This window comes from Panicum hallii, chromosome 9, assembly GCF_002211085.1.
Source record: "Panicum hallii strain FIL2 chromosome 9, PHallii_v3.1, whole genome shotgun sequence".
In the NCBI taxonomy this organism is placed as follows: domain Eukaryota; kingdom Viridiplantae; phylum Streptophyta; class Magnoliopsida; order Poales; family Poaceae; genus Panicum; species Panicum hallii.
The window spans coordinates 6,709,282-6,735,988 of record NC_038050.1 but is presented as its reverse complement, the minus strand read 5'-3'; the positions used below and the strand labels follow the sequence as shown (position 1 = coordinate 6,735,988).

Below are 26,707 nucleotides of genomic sequence, written 5' to 3'. Positions count from 1 at the left end.
ACCAAGTTCAACATTCTAAATAAGTTAGTTCAACATTTAGTATGAAAATGTTGAAATAGTGTATCTAGAATGTTAAGCTAGTTCACCTAAATGTTGATCTTTTAAAAAGTAATAAAATATATTCATATTTGGATCTCATTTTATTGGATTAATTCTAGACAGCACAATGGTTTAAACGGATTCAAAAAGGGATTTACGGTTTGATAGAAAAATATGTTTAAATTTCGAAATCCAAAAGCAACCTCCACACACCGGAGCCAACCGGAGAATGGCACGTGTCCTATGTACATGCTCAAGCCCGCTGCCCGCATGCATGCTGCAGAATTAGAAATAGAATCCAACGGTGGGAGAGAGTTGCACGAATTTTGAATATTGGAAGATGGATAACTATTTTTCTTCTCTTTCGGAAGATTATTGGATTGGCGATACTTACAAGCTGGTTTACTAATCCTTTTGTTGCAACATAGCTGGAAATGGGCTTGGCAAGAAAAGGCCCAACAGGAAGGGAACTTTCTCTCATTACAAAAAAAGCCCATCTCACGAGGTCCATCCCCGGTCGGTCGGTCAGTCAGGTCTCTGAGCAGTTCAGGTCAGCAGCAGAGCGCGTGCGCGTGTCCGTCCGCGGACTCCCCGCGCGGCGCGGCGAGGGAAGAAGAAGGGAAGCCAAGGCAACAACTCATCTCGTCTCTCCTTCCTCCCCCGTCGCCTCCCTCCCTCCCGGCTGATCCGTCCAGCCCAAACCCCAGCAAGGAAGGAAGCAACATGGCGGCGGCGGCGGCCCCGCCCCAGCACCAACAGGCGTGGTGGCCGGGGCGGATGGGGGCGGCGTTCGGGCCCTCCTTCCTCTGCCTCGTCTGCCTCATCTACTTCATCCAGGTCCGTTAATTCATCCTTTGGATCTCAATCTCATCGCACCCTCAGGACCCTACTTGGGAGGAGTGCACAGATCAGGCACGCGGAAATGCCAGAATTTTTTGCTCATTCGTATTTGACACCACCACCACTGGCCATGCTCTGCGATTGGTCAGATCAAACCTGTACCATGCCTGGTTACCTGCGAGTGCGAGTTCCTCCTTTCAGCCAATCAATCAAAATCTTACCAACAGCCTGATCTTTCTGTAAATTTACACGTGTATTGCTCTCTGTTTTCTTCCCCACATCAATCATTCCGCTAAATTCAATTCTACTATCCCTTCAAACATTCTAGGGATTCAGGTCTTTTGTATGGACGGCTGTCTCCTACCAGATGAAGGACATGATGAAGCTATCGCCCTCCACATCGCAGTTTTTGGTCTCTCTTGCATATTTCCCTTGGAGCATTAAACCTATATATGGGTAATGTTACGTTCCGTTGCCCTGTGCAACTTTTCTCGCTTTTCCTCCTCAGCTACTGTTACCAGTCAAACTTACCTGAGATTATGTTTTTTTTTGGCCACGAATGGATAGTACGCTCTATTTAGCATGACTTTTCTGCAGTAATGCCTGCTTCTTGATACTATTTTCTCGTTACTCAAAAACAAAACACCTATATGGCTATATGCTTTGATGCATGAATAAGCACATCCATTCTGCTTCTGTGTAAAATCTAAATCCTCCTACCTTTTACCTAACTGGCTAACTATATTCTAATTGTTTTCTGCAGGATCTTGTCAGACTGCATTCCAATTAAGCAGAGGAAGCGTATACCCTATTTGATCATTTCTAGTTGTCTTTCTCTACTTCCGTGGCTTATCCTTGGGCTATCACAGACTTTAAGGACCTCAGCCAATATGCTTACTGCTTTGCTCATAGTACAGAATCTGGGATCTGCCATGGCAGATGTTGTTATAGATGCAATGGTTGCGGAAGCAGTTCGATTAGCAGGGTAAGTTTCTAGGTATATCATGTGTCCCTATTTGGCATGCTGCTATGTCCTCAAAAAGAAAAAATTGGCATGCTGCTATGGAGTATTGTGACCCAGAAACTCACTACTTTTCTTTCCAGGCCAGAGTTTTCTGGTGATCTACAATCATTATCTTGGTCATCAATGGCTGTAGGTGGGATTTTGGGGAACTTATTGGGAGGATATGCATTATCCAATCTCCCAATCCATGCCATATATGTTGTTTTCTCAGCCCTCCCATTCTTTCAACTTGTTTCCTGCTTGTTTGTTGAGGATGCTCCAAAAGGATTTCAGAGTGCCATTGATGAGCATAACTATGTAGACAATCAAAGTGCTGTTACTGCCTTTTCTGGAAAAGGGTCTAGTCAAGCACTTGGATACGAGGGCACTAGAAGGCGAAAGGGAACTCGTAAAATTAATAAAAGGAGACCACTGTCAAAGTGGACTGAGGCTAATGAGAAACACAATGCCTCAGTCAATTCATCGCCATCTTTGTCTCTGAGATCAGCCTTCTTCAGTTTGTGTACAGCTTTTAAGCAGCCAACCATTCTGCGGTAACCAGACTCTCTTGCTACATTCTCTCCAATGTATAACCCTAACTTTGATCGAAGTTACTAATTGGTAATTTCGTTCTTTTAATCCAGACCTATGGCGTGGTTTTTCTTTTCAAATGTTACAATTCCAAATATCTCGACAGTCATGTTCTATTATCAAACGGAGGAGTTACATTTGGAGGCATCTTTTATAGGGACTGCACGTGTGATTGGATGGTTTAGTCTGATTCTTGGCACATATACCTACAACCGCTATTTTAAGCGCAAGAAGCTCAGGAATATTCTTGTGTAAGTTATTTGTTGAAGTTATTTCTTTGTCTGAATGTTACCTCTGAGTCATGACTTCCATATGGGTAATGGAACTAAGTAGCTTTACTGTAAGTTCATTTGTTTTTTTCTTGATTGGACTGTAAGTCCATTTTTGACAGAATATGGTTAATGTACTTGATTAGGTTGTTGCCTCTTCTGTTCTTAGAGCAAAATTTCAACATCTCAATCCACCACCTGTTTGTTTTCTCCATATTTGCACATGCACCTTAAACTGAATGCATGCTGGATCACCCCTCCTTCCCCCCTTCAAACCCTACACTTTTTTTTGTCCAGTGTGTTTTGCTTCTATAAGCCATAGCTGGTCATATTTTGGTCAGTATTCTGGCCCAATGTTGCCAGTTTGGTAAACACATAAAGGTTTGATAGTTTTAATTACTCCTGTTCCAAGACACAACTTTTAGAAGTCATTGGCCAGAACACAAATGTAGGAACATCTATTTGTGGTTGTTAACGTCTAACATTTGATTTTGAGTTTTCCAGGTTTGCTCATGTCGGTCTTGCCATAACTATCCTACTGGACATTGCTTTGGTGTCACGGTTGCATGTTCCATACGGAATTGGTGATAAGTACATGGTGCTCTGGGGTTCTGCTTTGGCTGATGCAATCAACCAGTTTAAGTATGCCCCTAGTTATCTTTTCTTTTAGTTGTGACACTAACTAGCACTATGGCACTTGATCTCGAACCATTTGCAAGTTTCTGACAAGAATGTTCTACCATTTGGCAGGATGATGCCATTCCTGATCCTGTCGGGGCAGCTTTGCCCACCTGGAATTGAGGGCACGCTGTTTGCTCTCTTCATGTCCATCAACAACCTTGGTTCAACACTAGGTTCATTCCTGGGGGCTGCTCTGGCATCGGCTTTGAACATCTCGACGGCACAGTTTGACAATCTTGCTCTGGGTTTGGGTGTACAGCTGATCGGTACTCTCTTACCGATTGGGTTCCTGTTTCTGATTCCAAAGGAAGTTACAGGACTAACATCATAGGTTGAGGGGTGCGGGCCTATCATACCTATTTTATTTCCCCGGAAGGTAATGGTCTGTGCCCGAATTCCGAATTCCTGACTCACTTACAGCTCTGTACCAGTCTACCAGAGTGAGAGGAGCATATTCATCATACTAAGTAAATTAAAATATAGTTGGAAGCTAGACAGTTTTGTTGAAAGATTTATACGGCTCTGTACCAGGATGAGAGGAAAGAAGAGTGCAGTAGATGTTTAGGCATACTGAAGTTGATGTTACTTTATAGAAATTAGAAAACGTGGCAGCGAGAACACAGACATGATCTTAAGTGATGTTACTCACGAATAAATCTGAAAATATTGGCTGCATTTGTGTAACACCTGTTCCGAAGTGGTTTGTGCATGTACTCTTTGTTTGCTATGATCGTTATATCTATTGTGATAATCTTATTGCTGCTTGTACATCAAAGGAAATCCCTCACCCAGTTCCATTCCATTGGTTGAGGAAACTGTTTCAAAAGCGCTGATGCTTCAAACCACCAATTCGACCTGACATTTGGCTGCTTGGTCGTTCCATTGTACAATCTATCCAAGAAGTGAATGAGTAACCTCTAGTATAGAAACAATTAATGTTTCAGCCGTTACAAAAGCCTCAAACTTTTCTTGTTTTGCCGTGAGGAGAAACTATAGTTGACTGTTGAAGACCGTCTTGGTTCATATTCAAAGCCATCTTTTCACTTTTGCAAAGCTAAAGCAGCAGCATAGTTGTAGAATAAATTTCTGTCCGAGTGAATGCAACGATAGTGTGCACAAGTGTTGCACTGAGATTGGGCATCTGAGCAGTCGATTGATCCTGCAAAGTATTGAACAAAATGGAAGGAACACATATCAATATGCTATTGTTTATGCAGGAAGTAAACACACTTTTCAAATTCAGACCTTAATCCTCCTTGTTTATTCTGTGTGTTGTTCCCTGTAACCAAATGGTAAAAAATAACTAAGCAAAACAAGATAATATGACCACAAAGATAGCAGACCTGAGCAAAATAAAGCACGAATTAGAGTACACGCGCTGTGGACGCCGTTGTTTGGTTGAACCTACCAGCACTGCAAGAACAAGAAGCATGGCAATTCTACCTTGGCGCCCAAAACTGCAGGAAAAGTGTACGGTAGGCTTCGTCTTTAAGTGTGGTCGGATTAGATATTAGCTTGGGCATTAAGTTGGCTAGTTTGTTACTTCGTTGATCTGGCTTTTAGTGCTGGCTCTATAAGTTGTTTATCGTTCATTGAGTTTGTTAAGTTAGGGTGCGTTCGTTTCCGATTAGAGGGGTCTAAAATACAGTCCTATAAATTAGAGGTCTAAACATTTTAGACCTCTAATATTTAGAGGGGTGCTTGTTACAGCCATCTAATGTGAGTAAATTTACAGTTTTACCCCCTGTCACTTGAGAAAAGTAATTTGTCCATCAATACTAGATACACGGTCCAAAAAGAGGGAAATGACAACAACAAGGAGTTCTTCTGCTGGGGGTGCTGAGAAGATGGAACACACTTGGCCCCGAGCGGCGCGCAAGGAGGAGCACGCGGGGAGGAGCAGGGGGCGGCGGCGCGGCGCGCGGGGAGGAGCGCGCGGGGAGGAGCAGGGGGTGGCGGCGCGGGGGGTGGGGGGGAGAGGGGGCAGCGGCGCGGCGCGGGGAGGAGCAGGGGCCGGCGGCGCGGGGGGTGGGGGTGGGAGGGGGCGGCGGCGCGGCGTGCGGGGAGGAGCACGCGGGGAGGAGCAGGGGCCGGCGGCGCGGGGGGGTGGGGGGAGAGAGGGGGCGGCGGCGGCGCGGGGAGGAGCAGGGGGCGGTGGCGCGGGGGGTGGGGGGAGGGGGGGCGGCGGCGCGCGGGGAGGAGCAAGGGGCGGCGGCACGGGGGGTGGGGGGCGGCGGTGCGGGGGGGTGGGGTCAGCGCTGGGAATCGCGAGCGGATTAGAGTGCTCGCACCCTCTAAAGTTTCACGACCTCTAAAGGAAAGATTCTCGCTAAATTAGTGGGCCGTTCTGTTCCAGACCTCTAAAGTTTAGAGGTTTCGGGCTTTAGAGGCCGGAAATGAACGGGCCTTTAATTCGATTCCCCTAAAACTAGCTGCTCAGAGCCTATGTTGACGGTGACGGAGTGCAGAAGAACTGTAGTTCAAAGGAAGGTTGTTTCCCAAATTTCGATGTTCAACATCAAATTATTGCTCAGTAAATTCAAGTTAAAACCGACCAATCAAACTACTCCTTGGAAGTGGTCGATCCACTCGCCGTCGCTTCTCCTTCCACCACACTGTCACATCGAGAGGCGTCGAATTCTAGTAGAACACTAGAACCCCACACAAAATTCAAAAACAAAAAATAGCAAATCGAATCCAATCGAAACCATACCAGGTCTGAGGAACCTCCTCCTCAGCACCGCGTCGACCCAGTGCTCCCCGCCGCCACCGTCCGGCTGCGCCTACAGGTCCCCGCACCCGTCGAAGAAGTGGCACCGGCACGAGGTCACCGGTGATTCCATCTCCTCCCAACGCGCCCCATCTGATCCCACAACACATTGAATTTACAGGAGCCGGAAATGGAAGTTGGTCAATCAAACAAGCGCGGCGGATGGATTAGCACTGGCGCATTATACCTTGGACGAGCTTGAGCACCTCGCGGAGGCGGAGGATTTCGTGCTTCCGGTCCTTGGCTTTGCGCGGGAGAAGGAGATTGAATGTGAGAGGCGAGGTTAGGGTAAAGTACGAGGGGGTGATGCTGCTAGATGAAAGGGACCTTGCGCTTCCAGTGGAGGAGAGGCGGGGATGATGTGCCCGCGGAGGCGGAGGAGGAGGAGGCGGTGACGACAGCGGCGGCTTTGCCCTGGAGGCGGTTGTAGTGGTTGAGAGTCCTAGCGAGAGGGGCCTTGAGAGACGGCGAGTCTATCCGCGACGAAGAGGTGTCCGTCGCCGCTGAAGCTGCAGGCGTTGGCGGGCGGGAGGGGGCAAGAGCCATGGCGATCGCGGCGGCGCGGGCACGCGGGAGAGGCGACAGGAGAGTGGGGCCGATGTAGAGAAGAGGAGATCGTAGTTAATAGAGTTTACAGAAACCACCCTTATTAATCGCGATCCGAATATTCACGTAAACCCCTGTATTGGATAGCGACTATTAATCGCGATTGGAATATTTGCATAAACCCCCCTAATTCTGGATTAGAGTCTGGTGCGCGTCTCGCGGCCCGCATGGCGACGGCAGGCTCCGCCGGCGAAGAGCTCGACACCGGCGGAACGAATGGTGGCTTGGCTGTCTCAGTAGGCGGCGGACCGATTGAGGCCTGAAAAAGAAAAGGCAGCGGATGCGGTGGGGCGGATGGGAGGACCGTGTCTCTGGAGGGGAGTACGGCGAGACGGGCGGGCGGCACCGTCGGAGCACGCCGCCATACGATGCCGCTGAGCAGGGACAGCCGTCGGGGACCGGGATTCCTTTTGTACGCCTACGGGCACGGGGCCTCCGAGACGCAGGTGGTGGTGCGCCACCGCACTTGCAGGGGTCGTGGCTGGTGGCCATCGAGGTGAGTTGGGTCCAGCGGGTGACAGGAGCCGGCCACGGAGTGCCGGAGCTGCTGATGCCCAGCACGGCAGCAACTTCAAATTGGCATTGTTGTTAATTTGGACATCAAATCAAGCATGGGGCGTCACCAATTTGTTTGTGAGATGTTCTGGTAATTTTGTTCTTCCGTTGACAATTCCCAAGCCCAACAATATGGCGATACGACAATTTCATCGCTTGTTTCTCAATACTAATAATATGAAGGCAATATACTCCTTCCGTTCCTAAAAGAACATAAGAGGAGTTAAAAATTATAAATTTGATTATATTTATATCCAAATAAATTTACTATGAAAATATATTATATGATTAATCTGATGATACTTATTTTGTAATATAAATGTTAATACTATTTTGTATAAATTTGATCAAATTTGAAATTATTTAACTCATCGAAAAACCAGAGTTACATTCTTTTAGAACAGAGGAGCAACATTCAGATTGGGGAGAAGCTCCTCTGCAGAGTGACTAGAAAACTTATTCTGGATCCTTCAGATTGCAGAGATCAACGAACCATCTCTGAATATATATCAAACCGGACTAGAAATGTTATTACGAGATGAAGAAGAGTTTTGAACGCAAAAATTTCTTGATGAAACCAAGCACATTATCAACATCATCATGCAGAGGCAGAAAGAGATGGCAGACAATTATTAGCGAGTAGCTATTAATTGAATTTATACAGCAGTTCATAACAATACAAGGAAAAATTGCTCGATATGAAGCTGACAGTAGTGTCCTATCCTTTCATATCTCCATAGTGACGACGTATATCATCTTCAGCTCTGAACCACAGTGGACATAAATTGTTTACGCCGTTAACACCTGAAATACAAATTTCCTGAAAATTCAGGAATGCAAGGTGGAAAATGGAGGCGGCTTCACGATAACCGTACAGCAAACTCTCTGCATTGTCATGTCATCAAGCCTAGTCGATCTTCACAGATGAGTAGATCAATCTCGTGAACCAGAAGCAGGCGCAGAACCCGATTGCACCGGTGAGCAAGCACACAGAACGCAAACGAGGCAAGAAGCATGTAAAAGATGTAACCAAAGTACAGTATGCCTGACACCAGTTTCGTGAGTCACAGCAACCAGTCAAAGCCGATGCGGCTAGTACAAGGGAGATGCATTACCGGGAGGAGCGGCGGCGCGGTCGGATGTGGGCAAAGGGGGCTGGCGGCGGGACGAGCTGGGGAAAGCCGAAAGCCGAGGAGCAGCGGGCGCGGGGGCGGGTAGCTCAGCTTGACCTGGACGGTGCGGTGGCCCCTCCCGCCCTCCCTCGCGTCGGCAGGCACGTGACGCCGTGCGCCACCCACCACTCCACTTGGCCGGCCATCAACTTGCCGCTTGCCCTGACAACAATTTCTTCTTCTTCTTCCTTCTTCCTGGAGAATCTGACAACAACAATTATCTCAGTCGCCCCCCTGTCCCTATCACAAATCAATTTCACTTCCTCTCTAGTTCCTTCCGCTCGCCGTCCGCCAGCTGCCGTGGCGGGTTGCCTTCCAGATTCACACCACGCCCCGCCACCGGTCAACTTCCTTTTCATCTTCCTCGCCCAGCTCGGCAGCTCGCACCCCGCTGGGCGCTGGCAGCGACCGGAGGACGCGAATGGACGCCGCCGAGCTTCCTCTCGTCTACCACATCGGCCTCGTGCTGGCCGCGCTCTGGGCCGCCGGCGCCCTCGGCATCCGCCACTCTGTCCTCTTCCTCCTGGCCTTCATCTACCTCTACATGGTGGGTACTACTTCCGATCCCCCTCAAAAGATTTGCCTTTCTTTTCTTTCCCCTCCCCCTACCTTCTTGCAAGAACCGGACCACACCGCACGGCGATTCTTGTCTTTTGCATTTTGTCACTTTCATCTGTTTCTGTCACAAAATCCATTCACACCTTTTGCGATTCATGCAACTCAATTCCAACAAAGGCCTATAGATCGAGCACACATGCTATCTGATCGAGACTTGCCTTTTCTTCACTCCGCTTTCAGTCATGATTTTCTGGATGATTCTAGCAGTTCGCAATTTTCCTAGACAGTTCGAACCCAGAGACATGAAGCTGTTGCTTTCCTATGCTATCATTGGCTGATTAATTAGCCACCTTGCCACTGTATCTTTATGGTATAACATGAAATTTTCCGTCTCTTCATCAACACCGACTGGCGACTGCAAGCTGCTTCAATTTTTTTTTCGGACCACACTGTTTCTTTTTCCCTATTTATTTACTTCCTCCTCTTGTCGTTGCACTTACCGTACGTCTAGCGTATTTCGCATTCCAAGTACTACCTTTCTGGATAAATTAACTTTCGAAGCTTTTCAGGTCATGATCTAATTGTTTGTAGGTAAAATGCTCGATGTGCAATTAGATCATGATCAGATAAATTGATTAATGAAAATGCTCCTTCTTGTTGTAGGTAAATGCTCGGTGTGCGATGAGACTGCGAAAGAGGATACAACATGAGGAGATGAAATCTGCCTACCAACGAAGAGTATTCACCTTTTTCTGTGATCCAATCCAAGATTTTCACTTTTTAAATGATGCAAGGATAAACCTGGTTGACTAGGCTGTCAATTTCATTTTCTCCTTTTTGTTTCCATTTTGATGACTGTTCTCGCTTGTGCACATTCAGCTCAGCTCATATTGTTTTTATCTATCAGCTCCTTTCTGATGCAGAGTCAGTACGGTGGTTAAACCATGCAATCGACAAGATGTGGCCTATCTGTATGGAGAAGATCGTTTCACAACTTCTACGGCCCATCATACCGTGGTTCTTGGATAAGTTCAAACCTTGGACAGTTGTACAGTTTCCTTCTTGTATCTTGGCTTTCTAATTCATGTGCTCAATTTTGTGACATTTTTACGTGGTACTGCCACTTTAACAATGCTTATTTTAAGTCAGTTCACATTTAATTTCTTCAATTAGGCATTACCATCCGTCGATACCAGATAGCTAACTTGATCTGGTTATTCTACAGAGCAAAGCAAGTGTTCAGGAGCTTTACATGGGTAGGAATCCACCAATGTTTACCTCCATGAGAGTTCTACCTGAGACATCAGATGATGACCATTTGGTATGTATCACTGTCGTTTGATCTGAATATTTATAGGCAATTAACAACAATCTGCATCATTTTAATGAACTTATCCAGGTTCTTGAGCTTGGAATGAATTTCCTTTCCGCTGAAGATACAAGTGTTGTACTTGCTATGCAGCTGCATAAGAGTGTGGGACTTGGAATGACTGCAAACATGCATTTAACTAGCATGCATGTCGAGGGAAAGGTAAGTTAACTTGTGATATTCTCATTGCAGTTTAAAACACCAACCCCACACATAGGAAGAGTGATGCTTCAGAAAACATGTGATTCACTTGATGACAAAAGAAAGGAAATGACTTGCTTTTGTTAGTTGAAGTTCTCCATTATCCTTATGGACCTTGCTCAAAATTCGAAATAAATTCATACAGTTTTCCTTACCTTGATGAAGGCAACTGCTAATACTTATGCACCTTAAAGTGATACGTAAAAAAATTACACCGTTTCTTGTACAGACTGATGGCAAGTACCTGTTGTAACTTTAATGTAATCCTAAGGAAATTAATAAAAGTTTTCTGGTCAACAATGGGTCTATACATATTCTTCTCTATTTTTATGACAAATGGGAGATCCCACAGATGTATAAATGTGTTAAGCAATATTGTAAAAGTATACAAATTTCTTCTATGGGAAAACAGATGAGTGAAAAGTACAGTTTAAAATCTATAAGACCCTCATTAGATAAACTAAGCAATTTCTTCCTTGAATGTATTATTACCTTGTACTCAGTTAAGAATATGTTTTTGCAGATTTTAGTTGGTGTGAAGTTTGTTCGGAGCTGGCCATTTCTTGGCCGCGTAAGACTTTGCTTTGTGGAGCCACCTTATTTTCAGATGACTGTGAAACCACTCATTAATCATGGGCTTGATGTCACTGAGTTTCCAGGAATTTCAGGATGGCTGGTATGATTGTCCTGTGTTATAATCTTTCTTACAATACAGTTGGGATTCTGTTTCTTACTGATACTCAGCCTCCTGGATTTGTTTTACCAGGATAAGTTGATGGATACTGCATTTGAGCAGACATTAGTTGAGGTCAGATTTTTATAACTAACTTTTTTAATTTATTTTGCTTCTTTCAAAAGCTTACTCAGGGCAACCTTTTGAAGGTTATCCGCTGTGTATTTTTTCCTTACTGAGGTATATTTTCTTCTGCCAGCCCAATATGATTGTCATCAATGTCGAAAAATTTGCATCTACTCCTTCAGGTAGGAAGCAACTTTATTTCTGCTTGTGTTTAAGAAATTATCCTTTCAGTCCTCCCGGTAAAAAAAAAATCTCTATAGTTTCTGAAATCCTCCTGCAGAGGTACAGTTAATGTTAGCTATGGACAATTAATGCTAGAATTTGGTATGCCCCTTTAATTTATGTACCTAAAATAAACAAATTTTGTAGTTCTTTAGCCTATGGGCTATTCTGCTACAAAAATCGATTATGACCAACATCATCAAGAGGAATAGTAAATTAATAGTTCCCTTTTCAGTGATGGTTAACTTTCAGTCCCTTTCTGTTATCTTCTATATTGTACCAATGTCTTTGTATTCTACAGAAAATAACTGGTTCAGCATTGAGGAGAGGCCTCCCATTGCATATGTGAAGCTTGAGATTTTAGAAGGAACTGACATGAAGCCATCTGATATAAATGGTGAGAATAACCTGTGACAACTTTTGTGTTACTCTTCATTAATTTAACACATCTCATGTTCTATTGCACAGGACTAGCGGACCCTTATGTGAAAGGTCGTCTTGGTCCTTTCAAATTCCAAACACAGATACAGAGGAAAACACTATCCCCTAAGTGGTTTGAAGAATTCAAAATGCCAATCACATCGTGGGAGGCATCAAATGAACTTTTCATGGAAGTTCGTGATAAGGACCCCATGTTTGATGACTTGCTTGGGTATGTTCTGTTTTCTGAGTTCATGCTGCTAATGATGCCTTGACCAGGAAATCTATAGGATAACGCTTCTACTGTCTTATTAACCTTATGTGTTGATTCAATTGGCTTGTGTTGAAGATAACAATCTGTCACTTACTGTTGTTTTGTAATGATCTGATATATTTGGTAATTTTCAGAAATGAGATAAAAAAAAATCTTGCGTTCTGTTTTTTTACAGAGAATGTATCATTGATTTACATGAGCTGAGAGGTGGACAAAGACATGACAAGTGGATATCATTGAATAATGTCAAGAAAGGAAGGATTCACTTGGCGGTAACAGTTGAAGATGTATCTAAGGTCAGTTGCAATATTCTGTCTCCTTTCATTTTTGCCATAATATTTTAACACCATTTTAGTGGCAAATTGATGAGGTGACAGGGTTAAACCAAAGTAGTTGGTGATTCTAGTTGCTATTCTTCTTCGAAATTATCTTGTAAAAATAACTTGATGAGCTAGACAATATACAGCATGTTCAAACCTGAGCTGTAAAAGGTCACTCCTGGAGTCAATTCTAGTTGTGTTTGTATCTGCAGGACAAAAATGTGTCATGTTTGGACGAATCATTGAGGAAAGCTGATGCTGAATTACCGGTATCAACCTCAGTTGACAGCGCATCGGATGCTGGTGAACTGCCTGAAGAAAAGAAAGTCTTAATGGATGAAGTGGAGCACATAAACATTGATGGACAAGAACAACCTGGAGGGTTATATGTTCATCGCCCTGGCACTGGGGTTCCAAAGACATGGGAATCCCGGAAAGGACGAGCACGTAGCCCGGACACGGAGATTTACCAAGAGGTTGACAAGTCGAAGGAAATCCCCACACCAAAAAGCAGTGGGCAAGGGGGTCTGTTTAACTTAGGCTCCTTTTTCCGGAAGAACTCAAAGAAGGGGAGTCTAAATCCCAGCCTTCCTACTACTCCGGGTTCTCAGAGTGTGACAGAGCTTGATCCAAAGCTCCCCAAAACACCACTTCCCAACCTGAAGGAGCTTGGTGAGAAGCGGACATCAATAAAGCTTGTAGTGAACGAAGAAGCAAGCCCAGCAAGCAAGGTGGGAGACGCTGATAACTCAACAGAAGATGTAGCAAAGGTTATCGAAAAAAATGCAGGCGAACTAGGCAGATCACTGACGAGCACATTGAGCAGGAATGTTTCCAGGAAGAGAGCGGAGGATAAGCTATCAGAAATCCCGGAGCAGATTGACGCTCATGGATCTGAGCCGGTGAGTGAAGAACCTATGCCCGTTGAAGGTGAACCAGTAGAAATAGAGGGCCATCAGACAATGGAACATGGCAAGGGTGATGGCGCTGAAGAAGATGCGTTGGGAGCGAAGGTTGCTACTCAGGCCTTATAAGGATTGCAACTTTGCAAGATCATCAGTTTTGTTCTTTTAATCTTGCTGGTGATTTGGTTCGCACATGCGGCCTTCTTTGTTGTTCATAGACCCATGGAACGTCAATCTTAGAAAGCCTTGTTTTATTGTTCATATCATATTTGTGAAGAATAACAGTTTATAAATGGCTGTAAAATACTTACTCCGCACTAACAAAGAGCAGTGTGCTGTGCAGTGAGAGACCCTCGTGCTGTAAAATAATAGCTCTGTTTGAGCTTCTGTACATTACTGGCAATCTGGCATATTATTGTAAATCATAAGTTTTTATGCTCTTTCCTTCGTGTAATATTTTTGCCAATAATTTCAAAATATATGTACATATTTTTGCCAATACTATCCCCAAGATTTTTACGCTGCAAGTGCATCACATCACACGTTCAGTTCAGGAAACAGTAGAAATTATTACATAGACTTAACGTGTCACAGCTAATCAACCAATAGACTTTTTTTTTAGCCAGACCAACAGACTATTAGATAGACATAGAATCCCAAAAAAGGTAATAAAAATACTGAGTTCTAAAAGAAAACAGGCAAAGTAATACAATATACCATATTAAAAACCTAAAATCATTCAGAGACGAGCTCTGTAATCAGTAATCTCAAACAAAATTGGCGTTATACATAAACATAAGCTTCATCAACTGTTGTAACTGTTGCCGTTATCTATTTTGTTTGTCCACAAGCCCTCATTATTTTTAATGCGTGCAGAGCTTAACGAGTGGCATACTGATCATCCGGTAATTTAAGTAAACAGCTCTGTACTTATACAACACCAATGAGTACACAATGTTTGGACCGATTAAAATCTGTAGGCTTTTTGGCATCGTAAGTCTTTAAAATTATTGCGGCAGTTAACAAAACTTGTTATCCTCTTTCAGCACATATTTGACTTGAGATCTGTACTAAGTTCATTATTGAGAAATACAATGTGACAGATCCATGGATAAGAGAACAAAGGCATCAAGATTCTGGGTTAGCAGCTGATTCCAGTATGTGTAGCCCGAACTTGGCCAACTGAACAAACCAGAACTGTGCAAGTGCTTAAACAGCCTGTGAAGGCATAAATCAACTGTTCATTTTAACAGTATACATGCTAAATTCAAGTGCGATGCAAAAATAGGTTTACCTGCTAAGTGCTAACTGCTAACCAGAATGTGCAAACGCCTAAATAGGCCTGTGAAGGCATAAATGAATTGTTCATTTTAACAGTACCACAGCTAGCTAAAACTAATGGAGCATAGCAGTAACACATTGAGTTGTATCATTACATCAAATTCATGGGCAAATAGAATATCACAATTGCTTCCGGTGTGCCCTACTTAACCATAGCACCAAAACATGAAAGGAAAGACTTGTAATGGAGAAACAAAAGGAGAAACACACGCAAGGCAGCATCAGTTTGCAATGTCTATGTTCACCACGAACTGGTCTTACAGAGAAGAGAAAATTGCTTGCACCGCAAAAGCTCCGAGCTAATCAAACTGTAACATGTCCACGAAAAAAAGAAACAATAACACTTGCTATCGATGATGACAACTCAAATACTATACGCAACCTTAGTTTTGGGCTTCAAATTCGTGCTTGCTCATGAAGATTGCAACAGGCTCGCCAGGGGACGGAGGGTTCTGGTTCAGTAGAGACGCATACTTGCCAGCTTTTGAACGGGCAGCTTCATCAGACGCTGACAACACCTCTACATGCTCAAGGCCCAATTGCCTTCTGATCAGCTCCAGGTTCTCCTGCAGAACATCCATTTCACCAAAAGGAAGCTTCAAATCCAAAGCCTGAGGGCCAACCTCCCTCGCCTCATCTTTCTTGAACCTGATGAAGGGCATGCACAGCTTCTGAACTTGTTTGAAGTTTGCTTCCTGTCCAATGGAACAGTTCTTCAGGGCTTCTATAATCTCCTGGTCTGGTGCAAAGGAACGCGCTTGGCTGTCGAATTTAGACTGGAGCACCCTCAAGCATTGCTCTTTCCAGCCATAGAAGTGCTCGTTCACATATATAAGACCAATGCTCATCTTGTTCTCTGACGGAGGAGCAGGTTGAGCTCCCTTCTTGGGTTTCTTTGAGCCAGATTCTTGCTTCTGAAGCAGCTTCCTCATTAAAACTATAGAATCTTGCAGGTACTTGTTTGCGATTCTTAGAGTAGGGTCTGGGGTGTCTGCCACTGGCCACCCAGCTTTAATTGCAAAGCCTTCTTTCCTCAGGATCTTTTGCCACACATGCTCCGCATAATGTGGACAGATGGGGGTGATAAGCCTCGTCTGGACGTCCATAAATTGCCAAAGTAAATCACGGTTCATGCCAACCGCTCCACAGGAGAGTCTGTATTCATCTCTAGCCAGCTGCAGGTCATAAAACCCAGACTTCAGTGCATCTCGGAACATGAAGGCATTGTAGCTCTTCTCAGTTTCCTTGACTGCAATGTTTATCTCATTGGCAAAAACGCGGTCAGCATAACTAGATGGAGGCCCAGCTCGCAGAGAAGATTCAGCAGCCACCACCTCTTCCATCCATGCAATTTCCTTTGTAAGCCTCAAGATAGCAGCATTTGCGGTTTCAAAGACAAAGTTTGCATCATCCATACCATCACCAGCATCAGCAAGCGCAAACCTAGTGGCATCAGATGAGAATTCTTCAATGGCCTGCTTGAGAGTACGGAAATTCCCTGTCGACTTGGACATCTTCTCAGAGTTGAGCATAAGATGCCCATTGCAACGGAAGCCACGGGGCCAATGGTGTTCCGGTAGAATTGCTGTATGGTTGTAAATGCAGAACGTCAGGTGGTTCTGGATAAGATCCTTACCAGAAACCCGGATATCAAAGGGATACCAGTACTCAAATTCCTGCTTCATTTTGCTCAAAAGGGTAGGAGGGATGTCACTTTTTGGTGCTGGACCATTGCAGAACACATACTCCCAGATATCATCTGTCATTTGTTCTGGCCTGATAGCAGATATCTCTTTGCCATACATATTGCCATTTTGCAAAAGATGCGCGATGGAGTAATAGGCCATATATAGGGTCGAATCTGAAAGAGATTCCACAAGGAACTGCTCATCCCATGGAATACGAGTCCCTAGACCAAAAGAACGTGAACAGGCCCACTGGTTCAGCCAGCCCAAAGTGTGCTCAAAGCCATTGCGGGTCTCAGCTGAGAATGTATTCATATTTTCTAAACATTTCTCTGCCATCTGCTTCCATTCAGCCTCACCATATGTTATATACCACTGGTCTGTGAGAGCAACAACACACTCGTCACCAGATCTTGACATTACCTTCTTCTCAGGCTCACTGTACAACACTGCAGTGCCTTCTTCCAGAAGCTTGTTCTTTATCAATGGCTTCACATCTTGAACTTTTCTGCCCTTGAACTCTCCTACAATCATAGTTCCATCAGTGAATCCTTTCAAATATGTCATCCGCTTTGCTTCGGCAAGCTTCTCCTTGTCATTCTGGCTCTTAATCTTAAGATCTAAGCACACCTTCTCAGCTGACTTGTCTCCAAATTCAGGGATATTGATTATTGGAACAACCTTGAATGGAAGAACCCACTCATCTTTCACAGCAAACTTCCCTCTCAGAGCTGGTTTTGTGACTAAATCTTGCAGCGCCATGAAATCATCTGGCGAATCACTTGGAACACTAGTCACAATACCAGTCCCTTTATCTGTTAGGATGGTCATCATAGGAAGCGCATATATGATTTCATTGAAGGCAAGAGGAGACTTCAGTGGCAAACCAATCAGATCATTTCCAGATATCTCAGCCAAGCATGTTGGCTTCTGTGGGATCCTTGATAGATTTTGATATGCGAGATTAAGTGCAGACCTTGCGGTCAGAATGAAGACATCAGTAGCATTGATCTCAAAGGCCCCATACTTTCCATCAGGTAGTACCCAACAATTTGTCTGCCCATACATTGTCTCAGGTCTCAGTGTAGCTGCAGCCAAGTAAACTTTCTTCCCCTCTAAGGCCTTCAACTGAGGAGGGAAAGGTGGGATCACCTCCATTTTGATCAACACATATTCCTGTGGCAGCACACCTTCACCTGTTGCTCGATCATGATCAGCACAAGGTTGACCATCCAATGGAGAGTAGATTGTATACCTCATATCTTTAACAACCTTGCCCATTTTCTTCAGCTTTCTCATCTGCCACCGGACAAAAGCATCATAGAACGGGTTCATGTCAGTCGTTATGAATGACCGCCTCCAATCACATCCCAGGCCAAAAGCCTTAAGGTCCTCCTTCGCTAATGGAGGGAAGTATGTCAACCAGTGATATGGATCCTGGAATTTAGCAATTTCTTCATCTGACAGGCCAAAGCCCCTCATGATCTCCCATTGGAACTTCTGCACACCAGTCTTTGCAGCAGCCTTAGATTTCTTGCTCTTAAATTTATCTGGGGCAACAGCAACAGCCTGGTCAGCCTGGCTATCTGCTACTTCCGAGCTGACTTCATCCTCTACAGCAGGAAACACTGGAGGATTACCATATTGCTGAATCTCCCTTGCAAGCTTATCTGCTGAGGCTTTGATAGGCATTCCAGTACAATGGAAACCAAACGGCAAAAGGACGTTGGAACCACGCAGTCTGTGGTACGCAGCACCGAACTCAAGCTTGGACAATGAGAAGGCATGGCCCAAATGTAACAATCCGTTCATGTAAGGATACGGAAAGTTGCCAAAGAATTTTTCACCAGGTCCTGGACGACCATTGCCTGGTTCAGCCTCAAAAACCCGGTTCTCATCCCAGAGCTTTTGAGCCTCTGATTGAATTGTGAGCAAGAGGTTTCTGCGAGCAAAGCTCTTGCCTCCATCGGGATTAGACGACATTTTCCTAACCAAACAAAAAAGATGTATCAGGGTACAAGTCACTTGGCATGGTATGATTTAACAAAGTTGTCAAAAACTAGTGGATTACATTGAATGTATACAGAATAGCTAAAAGATGCATAAACATGCAGGGAATATTTGTTCCAAGCTGTAGTGAGACAATCAAGCATCCACTATCCACTCCAAGCAACAGAAGGCAGTAATATTAAAATCTTAAATGACAGAACTACATATCAGCGAAAAAAAGAACTTTAGCTTGATTAAAAAAACAGGGGTTAATAGCAGTGATTTAACTTTGCAGAAACATCAGTACAATTTTCTTGTAAAGCTAACCTATCTTCTATCAAATCTATTATGAACTAATCAAACAAGGGTTAACAACATCACCACTAAAAGAAACATGTGTAGATATAATCCAGTTGCCCCTGGTCCAAGAAACTGTAGGTGTCTACAATCTATAAATCTCTCCATATATATCATGAAGTTCATGAACCCAGCAGCAAACTTACAGCAAAACAAGTATAGCTGACAGACCTAAACTAAGCACATAATTTTATGGAAATAAGTACAGTCTACTCGACAGAAAAAACAATGAGAAATTAATTATCCCAGAGACTGATAGAAACTAGCAAGAGCCACTTATCGTAGCTGCATCCAGCATATCAAGTTAAACTAAGTTCTATATGTGCAATTCGGATTGAAAAAGTGTATAAAATACATCCCCTCAAAACACAACGAGGAGGTCTGCACCTAACAACACGAGCACCCAGGGGCGGACTCAGCATATGACATGGGTGCACACATGTACACCCGATAATTTTTGCAAACAAAATCGAAGCTAGTAGGTAATATAAAGTAATTGGGTCGGATCCGAATACAAATAGCTTATATTAGGGTTTGGGGTGCTTCGTTTCGCAGAGCAGGAAGCGAAGAGAAGGGGATGGCATACCTGGTGGGTGTTCGTCGCCAGCAAAGGGCCCGGCGAAGACCGAATAGCGCCGCCGCTCGACCAGTGGTCGCCACCAGGAAAGGAAGACCAAGGGAGACTGAGACAGAAGGGGACGGGGGAGAGAAACGGAGATGAGGAGGGGTGAACCGTGAAAGCCTAGCAGGCACGCGCTGCTCAGTGCGGGTGGCCACAGCGATGATGCCGGCGCCCGGCGGTTAAGGGGAGGCCGGGGGAGGGAGGGGACAGTAGGGGCTGCCGACCGCCGTCGAGCTCGGCGGAGGGGAGCGGCGGCGGCAATGGAGGGGGGAGTGGCCGGAGGGAGCAGCGCGCGGCGGCTGCTGGGGAGGGGAAAAACTAGGGGCTAGAGTTGGGGCAACCTTTTATATGGGGAAGGCGTAGGGGCCGGGGGACGGGCCGTGCCTGGCACGGCCCGACAGCGTTGCCATACTTGGGCCGTACCTTAGCGGGCCATCACGCCCAAGCCACCCGTTAAGCTAGCAGGCCTGTTCCGCCCCGTGTGTTTGTGTGTGCGCGAGCAGCGAGTGAGGTGCTGTTCGGATCCAACAGCAAACGGTAAAAGTGTAAATGGTAAAATTTTTACTCCTATCATATTAGATGTTTGGACGCTAATTAGAAGTATTAAATATATTTTAATTAAAAAACTAATTACATAGATGAGGACTAAATGACGAGACGAATCTATTAAGCCTAATTAATTCATAATTAGCAAAATTACGGTAGCATTTGCCCTTTTGCACTTTGAGGTGTTTGAATCCAAAAGTGCAAAAAAAAGTGCAAAAGAGTAAAAGTTTTGCACTTTCTGTTTCTTTTTCCATTAGATCCGAACAGGCCCTGAGCCGCAACGCGCTAAGGCCAACTCGATTGATGATGGCAGCGAGTTGTTGAGTTTCATCCTCCTCTCGCATACTGGTATCTTTTAATAATAATAGCTGGATAGCAAAATTGGTCCATATTCAATTTGAAAAACTATCCCATTCTGTTTCTTTAACATTTTAATGAGTTTTTCCTTAAAAAATCGTGTACATCATCAACCCCAATTAACTCACACTTTCCAATTAATCACTTTCTTTCAGCATCTCGTTCCCTAGAGTCCTTGTATCTTCCTGCATGCATGCCTTGTTCCCCCTACATTTATCCATTGCATAAATCTGTGAATTTCTTTAGATTATAGAATATATAGCGATCTTTTGGTTATTTGATTTGCATTAGCAAAACATATAGTATCTCAATATGTCAGAGTGGCAATAACACGACATTATACTTAGTTGTATTAAAGGGCGCAAAATATACCATAATTGCCTTAGAAATTTGAAACTTTTTTTTAAAAAATAAACTAAATTACGTAAATTTACCACATGCACTTGTAGTTATTACCATAGGACTCGTTTAGCAATCACATCTTCAAGTTATATATATTCGTTGGTATTAGCATGAACTACAAGGCTCCAATGTGTATGTGTCTAATATACATTTTTTATAAAAAAAACAAGCATTGAGAAAATTATGAGAGGTAAAATTTATTCAGTTTATTTTAAAAAATAACAAGCCTTTAGGAAACAAGGGAGGTAGGGAGAGAAAACATTTAATTGATACAAGCCTTTGATGAAACTATGACTTGTAAAAAGGACAAGAGACATTTATTTGATACGAGAGGTAAAAAAAAAGAACATTTTGTAAAAAAAAGGATGAAAGCATTTATTTCATATGAGAAGGACATGTAAAGTAAAAAGATATGAGAGGTTTAAACATCAGAACAAATGAAGAATAAATGATATTAGAAGTAAACAGAAAAAATGAAATGCAATAAAGAAAAAAAAAGACAGAGGAAAAAGGAAAAAAAATGGTCCCGGCGGGGCTCGAACCCGCGACCTTCGGCTCATAAGACCAACGCTCTAACCAACTGAGCTACGGGACCGGTTTTTGCTAATTTTATGGATAGATTTTATTTATCTGTATCGACACAATGAGCATCCTTGTTTGTTTGTTTGCTAACAGTCGATTCTTTCCCTTCTGGAGTGCTGCTTATATACGGTCTAGTAAAATGGAGACACAAGGTCTAGTATAATGATCTGATCAGCAACAAAAATGGACGGGCAGATGGAGCAGGCTGAGTCCAAGCAAGTAATGCCTGACGCTCAAGGGTCATGGCCTCGTGATGGAAGTGAAGTCACTGATCCCCTGCGTGCATTTGCAGTAGTCGGTACCCGGCGCCTGCTCCCAGCGGTGCTCGAGGTCGACGAACGTAGCCATGGCCACTGCACTTTTCAGTTGGACATGGTGCATCGAGGCTGAGCCTCAATTGGATGTTTCATGAGAGTGAGCCCCGCCACAATGCCACTGCCGAATTCCCAGGGTATATGGTTCCATTTCTTTGTATGCGGGGTTCGTCTCTTAGCCATATTTTATGACACTTTGTAAGCTACAAATCTCTTGAGTTTCAGTAAACCATGATTGCTGGTTTGCCTTCCAAAAGTTAACCAAAGATGATCTGCTACTCCATCCGACGAATATATAAGGAATTCTGGGATTTAAATCTTATTAACAAATACAAGGTGTTCCATGTATATTAGGAGACCACTGCTAGTGCTATTTAGCTTAATTGCATCCTGAGTGCATTTTGGTTATAATGGAAGTTCTTGCTGATACAAGATCCTGTCGATCTAGAGTTATTTCGATATTTTTACAAGTGCTGTTGGAAAGCAAAATCACCTTTCTTTGATCCTTCATTCTAGCTAGCTAACTGATTGCTGCTGTCTTTATAGTACTACATGATTGGGCATCAACTCGAGTAAGAACAAATTAAGAAGCGGGAAACAGTTTCAGTAATTCTGATTTACGTGAGATAGAGACATAGAGTTGTTGGACTCTACTTCTTAAGCAAAAGTTAGCAAGGATCTCTTTAGAGTTCGTCAGTATATCAACTTTAAGGTGTACATACAGCACCTTTTCTTGCAAAAGAGACAAAAGCTAGCTAGAATTAGGAATAGGCCATACGCCCATACATAGAGATAGGGTTCAGGCCCTGCGATCATTACGCAGAAAACGTGAGAAAAAGAATGCTGTAAGAGTTGATTTCTTGGAGTTACACATTCAATTTATCAGAAAAAGACATCTTTTTACAGATTCGGGCAGCAAAATTTGCCTTGAATGAATGACTAGTCAAATCCTTTCACTCCAAGAAGATGGGCAGCCTGCCTTGCTTAGCAAGAAGGTTTGCAGTTGACTCGGAAAAAGGAAAAGAAAAGGAGTTTGCAGCTGAAACTAGAAATGGAGGGATGTGATGAGTTGGTCAAAGCTCACACCGCTCTGAGTTGGCAACCAACCAATTCCTCTGTTCCAGTTCCGCTCCGTTTCAGCGCAAGCCCACCAGGGGAGGGAGCGATCCGAATCCATCCATCCATCCGGCCCGGTCCCTTTCGATCCAATCAATCAAGAGCCAAACGAATCCCCCGCTCGGGGTCGAGGCGGCGGCGGAGGGAGAGCCGTGAATGGCACTGCCGGTGGCGAAGCTGGGCACCCTGGCGCTGCGGACCCTGTCCAAGCCCATCGCCAGCCGCCTCAAGAGCCAGGCCGCCGTCCACCCCAAGTTCCGCAACTTCATCATCGCCATCGCTCAGGTAAGCTAAGATTGCCTCTGTCGCCTCCGTTTGGGGTGATTGCATTCTAGGTCAAATGGCACATCCCCTGCGCCTAACTGCTTCTTAATTAGCAAGGGGATCCGTTCGATTAGAGCGGCACTTGCAGTTCTCGGCAATGTATGATAAATTTTACAATCTCATTTGAAATGAGATTGTCATTTGAAGAGAGACAAGGGATTTAGGAATAAATTGTAGTTAACTTTTGGATTGTATATGTGCGCTGGTCATGCACTCACACTTTCTAATTTTTCAAATCCGAGAGCTTCCCCTGTTTAGTAATTGATCCGCGTTCTGCCTCGCAAATTAGTGGAACTTAAATTTATGATAGGTTTCAAGCCTACTAAGGCTGGAACAGGCAGGATGCAAGTCAAGCGTTCTTTGGATAAAAATGATGAGCTAGTGAATCTTGACGACATGATCCCTGCTTTAGGATCATAAATGTATTTGGTTAGCTGTCAAACTTGATACTGCCTGCTTTTTGAGAAAAAAAAGAGCAAATGGGGAGCATTCTAGGCCATTTGAATGCATTTGTTTTCGTTGCCATATTCTTCTCTTGTGATGGTTCATGCATATTGATGGTAATCACTATAAGCATTGTTACAGATAAACCATCGTATCACCACAAAGATACAAAGGCGCATTTACGGGCATACAACAGATATGGAGATCAAACCTTTAAATGAGCAGAAAGCAGTACAAGCTGCTACAGATCTCATTGGAGAAGCCTTTATCTTTTCGGTACTTCTCGAAACCAGTAATAAATCATATGTGCTACTACATCTGCAGTTACCCCACATGGACATATTAAATGCTCAGCTAATGATACACTATTGTTTTGTTATACTGATAATAGGTAGCCGTTGCTGCTTTAATTTTTGAGGTTCAAAGAAGTGCAAGGTCAGAGGCTAGGAAGGAGGAAGCTCGTAAACAGGAACTTGAGGTAGTGTCTTTCACTCAATGCCATTTGCATTGTTTTAGAGTTTGAACACACTAATTGTAGTTTGTTTTCAGAAAATTTACAAAGTGAAAACATACAGAGATATTAGGAGATCTGCAGTGTCATAATGAGCATATTACATAAGGAAATAATTGACATCCCGAGTGTAGTTTGCCTGCCAGGAATTATTGGTCATGATCTATTCTAATATATCATATGATGGGCTGCACATGCTTCGTTACTATGAACATTTATTATGGATTTATGCCTTTTTCAGAGGAATGATTTATGACTAAAAAATGCATGTTCAGGAAAATTATTAATGAGTTATAGCCTATAGGGTTTATGCAACAACATATTAGAAGCTGTCCTTATGAGAGAAGTCAAAAAGTATGTCATCACTGCTTTTACGGCTTTGCCTGGGAAGCAAGGGAGTTGGCCGAGGGATCAACCCAAAACTGGGGATTACTAATCGCTGGCTAAAATTGGCTATTGATGGCATTTCCAACAGCAAGACATCAACTGAAATTTTTTGTGCATGCATCACTCCCTAGTTGAATTATGAGGTCGGAAAATTGTTTTGTATGGTTCAGGGCCTGCAAAATTGAATAGGCCTGTCATATGCTCATGGAAAATTGCCATATGCACAGGTCCAAAGACATGCTTTTTTTTGTTACTTTTGCCTTCAACTGTACAAGTGGTAGCTTAACAATTATTTTTGTTGATGCCAAGGAATTGAAACAAAGAGAGGAGAGTTTAGCAAAAGAGTTGGAGGATCTTAAATTGAAGCTCAATGAAATCGAGCAGCTTGCTAAAGGACGAGGCCTAACAGGAATCCTTAACTTCAAAGGGGTCCATGTGGCAGAAGGCGGAAAGACAGCGACACCTGCGTGATTATGCATTTCAACTTTGGTGCGGCAAAGTAGGATTCCATGTTGCTAAGTGGTGCGCTGAAACACCTTGAATTTGCCGATTGGTTTCCCAATTCTTTCTTGACAGTTGTGCTGGCATGCCCATTCTTTGGTGTTTATATTGGATCAGAATTTGTAGTTGCTGATCCATGGACACCCAGAAATAATAGTGTGTAAGAAAGAAGTAACTAAAGTGCAGCATAGATTACCTGTGGGTGGTAACCACAGAGCGAGATATTAAAGATGGATGTAGTCTTACATTGTCCCCCCTAACTCATCAAGTTGAGACCCTCACAGGTGAATGGTTCAGCCATAGCTGATTATATATATATATATATATATATATATATATATATATATATATATATATATATATCTTTTGTCAAGGGATTCATCTTGTGAATTATGTATGGTTCAACTATAGCTGACCATACATATTGCGCTGCTCCAGTTGCCGGTGCGCTCATTTGTAATTTTTGTAGTACAATGCATTAGAAGTTTCCATGCGCCCCCTAGCAGTAGCAGCCAAGCAGGCTTAAGCTAGCTATTTGTTCTGCGAACTCTTGCTGTGAGCAACCTAGAAATAAAGCCTGTGACCCTCCTCTCACCTTACTTTCTTGCATTCGTACATGTATATGCCCTTGGCCCTTGTTGTTCCATATATGCATGTACATGCATACGCATGCATCTCTCTCCCTCCCTCCCCTCCATCTGCAGCGGGGACGGACGACGGGCATGACCGGCGGCGGCAGCGGCGGCGCGTGCGCGGTGTGCAAGCACCAGCGGCGCAAGTGCGAGCCCAACTGCGAGCTTGCCGCCTACTTCCCGGCGCACAGGATGAACGACTTCCGCGCGCTGCACCTCGTCTTCGGGGTGGCCAACCTCACCAAGCTCATTAAGGCCAACGCCACCGAGGCCGCCCGCCGGCGCGCCGCCGAGACGCTCACCTGGGAGGCGCGCTGGCGGGAGCGCGACCCCTCCGAGGGGTGCTACCGCGAGGTGTCCTGCCTGCGCCGCGACAACGCCGTGCTGCGCGCCGAGAACGCCGCGCTGCGGAGGCAGCTGGCCGAGCAGCAGCAGCTGTTGCTCTGGTCCAGGGCTGCCGCCGCCGCCGCCGCCGCTCCCACTGCCAACAGCAACATGGCCGGAGGCTGCTACAACGGCAACGCCAGCGGTAATGGACTGGTGGTGGCCGTGCGACCGCCGCCTCATGCTCCCGCAGCTCCGGCAGCGCAGACCATGTTGGGCTACCGCAGCGTGCCGGTTTGTCCGCCGACGCCAAACGGCAGGAAGTCGGCACCGGATGCGCCGCCGTCGCCATGAGAGGATGTCAGGCCGATCCTTCTAGGGACAGCAAGAGCAACGCCACAAGGCTTTGCATGCTGGATATACACTGGCTTCTCCGCACTGTCTTTGCAACTGCAGGTGACGCTGCTACTAACCACTGGGCACAAAGAGAGGATCAAGAATTGATTTTGGATTAAAAAAAAGACACGTGGGCTTCATTTTAATTTTGCCTTATGGTTACCCGTGTTCTGCTCGAGCAGGACACAGACAATCCAAGTAGAAGAATCAGTTATGTATATTGATTGATTTAAGCCGCCGGTTATCATGATGCACGACGATTGTTAATCCAGTTATATGATCC

General features: G+C 44.4%; 5 protein-coding genes, 1 non-coding gene and 1 pseudogene across 9 annotated transcripts; 4 read left to right on the top strand and 3 right to left on the bottom strand.

Moving 5' to 3' along the window:
• Positions 1-576: 576 nt before the first annotated feature.
• LOC112872623 (probable folate-biopterin transporter 4) lies at positions 577-4,107 on the top strand. The gene is made up of 7 exons (XM_025935684.1): positions 577-876; positions 1,208-1,335; positions 1,643-1,864; positions 1,984-2,436; positions 2,527-2,724; positions 3,247-3,384; positions 3,493-4,107. The coding sequence occupies exons 1-7, from the start codon at positions 763-765 to the stop codon at positions 3,752-3,754; spliced, it is 1,515 nt and encodes a 504-aa protein (XP_025791469.1). The 5' UTR covers positions 577-762; the 3' UTR covers positions 3,755-4,107.
• A 1,860-nt stretch (positions 4,108-5,967) lies between these two features.
• Positions 5,968-6,759, bottom strand: LOC112877577 (annotated as a pseudogene).
• A 1,964-nt stretch (positions 6,760-8,723) lies between these two features.
• Positions 8,724-14,029, top strand: LOC112874994 (C2 domain-containing protein At1g53590-like). 4 transcript variants are annotated; one of them, XM_025938649.1, is made up of 12 exons: positions 8,724-9,073; positions 9,748-9,822; positions 9,992-10,132; positions 10,310-10,405; positions 10,547-10,615; positions 11,178-11,330; positions 11,421-11,462; positions 11,587-11,635; positions 11,977-12,072; positions 12,144-12,327; positions 12,545-12,665; positions 12,902-14,029. In XM_025938649.1, exons 1-12 carry the CDS (start codon positions 8,948-8,950, stop codon positions 13,721-13,723), a joined length of 1,974 nt encoding a protein of 657 aa, XP_025794434.1. In that variant the 5' UTR covers positions 8,724-8,947; the 3' UTR covers positions 13,724-14,029. The 4 variants fall into 4 exon arrangements, with proteins under 4 accessions (XP_025794434.1, XP_025794433.1, XP_025794435.1 ...); XM_025938648.1 differs by having other exon boundaries at positions 8,725-9,073; positions 10,484-10,615; XM_025938650.1 differs by lacking the exon at positions 8,724-9,073 and having other exon boundaries at positions 10,008-10,132; positions 10,484-10,615.
• Positions 14,030-14,980: 951 nt separating this feature from the next.
• On the bottom strand, positions 14,981-19,888 carry LOC112874141 (leucine--tRNA ligase, cytoplasmic-like). Its single transcript, XM_025937315.1, has 2 exons — positions 19,553-19,888; positions 14,981-18,607 (listed from the first exon to the last, which is right to left on the bottom strand). Exon 2 carries the CDS (start codon positions 18,601-18,603, stop codon positions 15,319-15,321), a length of 3,285 nt encoding a protein of 1,094 aa, XP_025793100.1. The 5' UTR covers positions 18,604-18,607; positions 19,553-19,888; the 3' UTR covers positions 14,981-15,318.
• Positions 19,889-21,414: 1,526 nt separating this feature from the next.
• On the bottom strand, positions 21,415-21,488 carry TRNAI-UAU. The gene has a single exon. It is a non-coding gene; the product is annotated as a tRNA-Ile (tRNA).
• Positions 21,489-22,855: 1,367 nt separating this feature from the next.
• Positions 22,856-25,353, top strand: LOC112875864 (optic atrophy 3 protein homolog). The gene is made up of 4 exons (XM_025939865.1): positions 22,856-23,190; positions 23,815-23,949; positions 24,065-24,151; positions 24,881-25,353. The coding sequence occupies exons 1-4, from the start codon at positions 23,062-23,064 to the stop codon at positions 25,040-25,042; spliced, it is 513 nt and encodes a 170-aa protein (XP_025795650.1). The 5' UTR covers positions 22,856-23,061; the 3' UTR covers positions 25,043-25,353.
• A 441-nt stretch (positions 25,354-25,794) lies between these two features.
• Positions 25,795-26,515, top strand: LOC112878138 (LOB domain-containing protein 2-like). Its single transcript, XM_025942558.1, has one exon. The coding sequence runs from the start codon at positions 25,795-25,797 to the stop codon at positions 26,380-26,382; it is 588 nt and encodes a 195-aa protein (XP_025798343.1). The 3' UTR covers positions 26,383-26,515.
• Positions 26,516-26,707: the final 192 nt, after the last annotated feature.

Coding starts and splice junctions, on each gene's coding strand:
- LOC112872623 (XM_025935684.1), top strand. CDS start 763: ATGGCGGCGGCGGCGGCCCCGCCCCAGCACCAACAGGCGTGGTGGCCG. Junction 1,336..1,642: donor AGCATTAAACCTATATATGG/GTAATGTTACGT, acceptor TGTTTTCTGCAG/GATCTTGTCAGACTGCATTC. Junction 2,437..2,526: donor AAGCAGCCAACCATTCTGCG/GTAACCAGACTC, acceptor CTTTTAATCCAG/ACCTATGGCGTGGTTTTTCT.
- LOC112874994 (XM_025938648.1), top strand. CDS start 8,948: ATGGACGCCGCCGAGCTTCCTCTCGTCTACCACATCGGCCTCGTGCTG. Junction 10,616..11,177: donor GCATGCATGTCGAGGGAAAG/GTAAGTTAACTT, acceptor ATGTTTTTGCAG/ATTTTAGTTGGTGTGAAGTT. Junction 12,666..12,901: donor CAGTTGAAGATGTATCTAAG/GTCAGTTGCAAT, acceptor TTGTATCTGCAG/GACAAAAATGTGTCATGTTT.
- LOC112874141 (XM_025937315.1), bottom strand. CDS start 18,603: ATGTCGTCTAATCCCGATGGAGGCAAGAGCTTTGCTCGCAGAAACCTC.
- LOC112875864 (XM_025939865.1), top strand. CDS start 23,062: ATGGCACTGCCGGTGGCGAAGCTGGGCACCCTGGCGCTGCGGACCCTG. Junction 23,191..23,814: donor TCATCATCGCCATCGCTCAG/GTAAGCTAAGAT, acceptor GCATTGTTACAG/ATAAACCATCGTATCACCAC. Junction 23,950..24,064: donor GAGAAGCCTTTATCTTTTCG/GTACTTCTCGAA, acceptor TACTGATAATAG/GTAGCCGTTGCTGCTTTAAT.
- LOC112878138 (XM_025942558.1), top strand. CDS start 25,795: ATGACCGGCGGCGGCAGCGGCGGCGCGTGCGCGGTGTGCAAGCACCAG.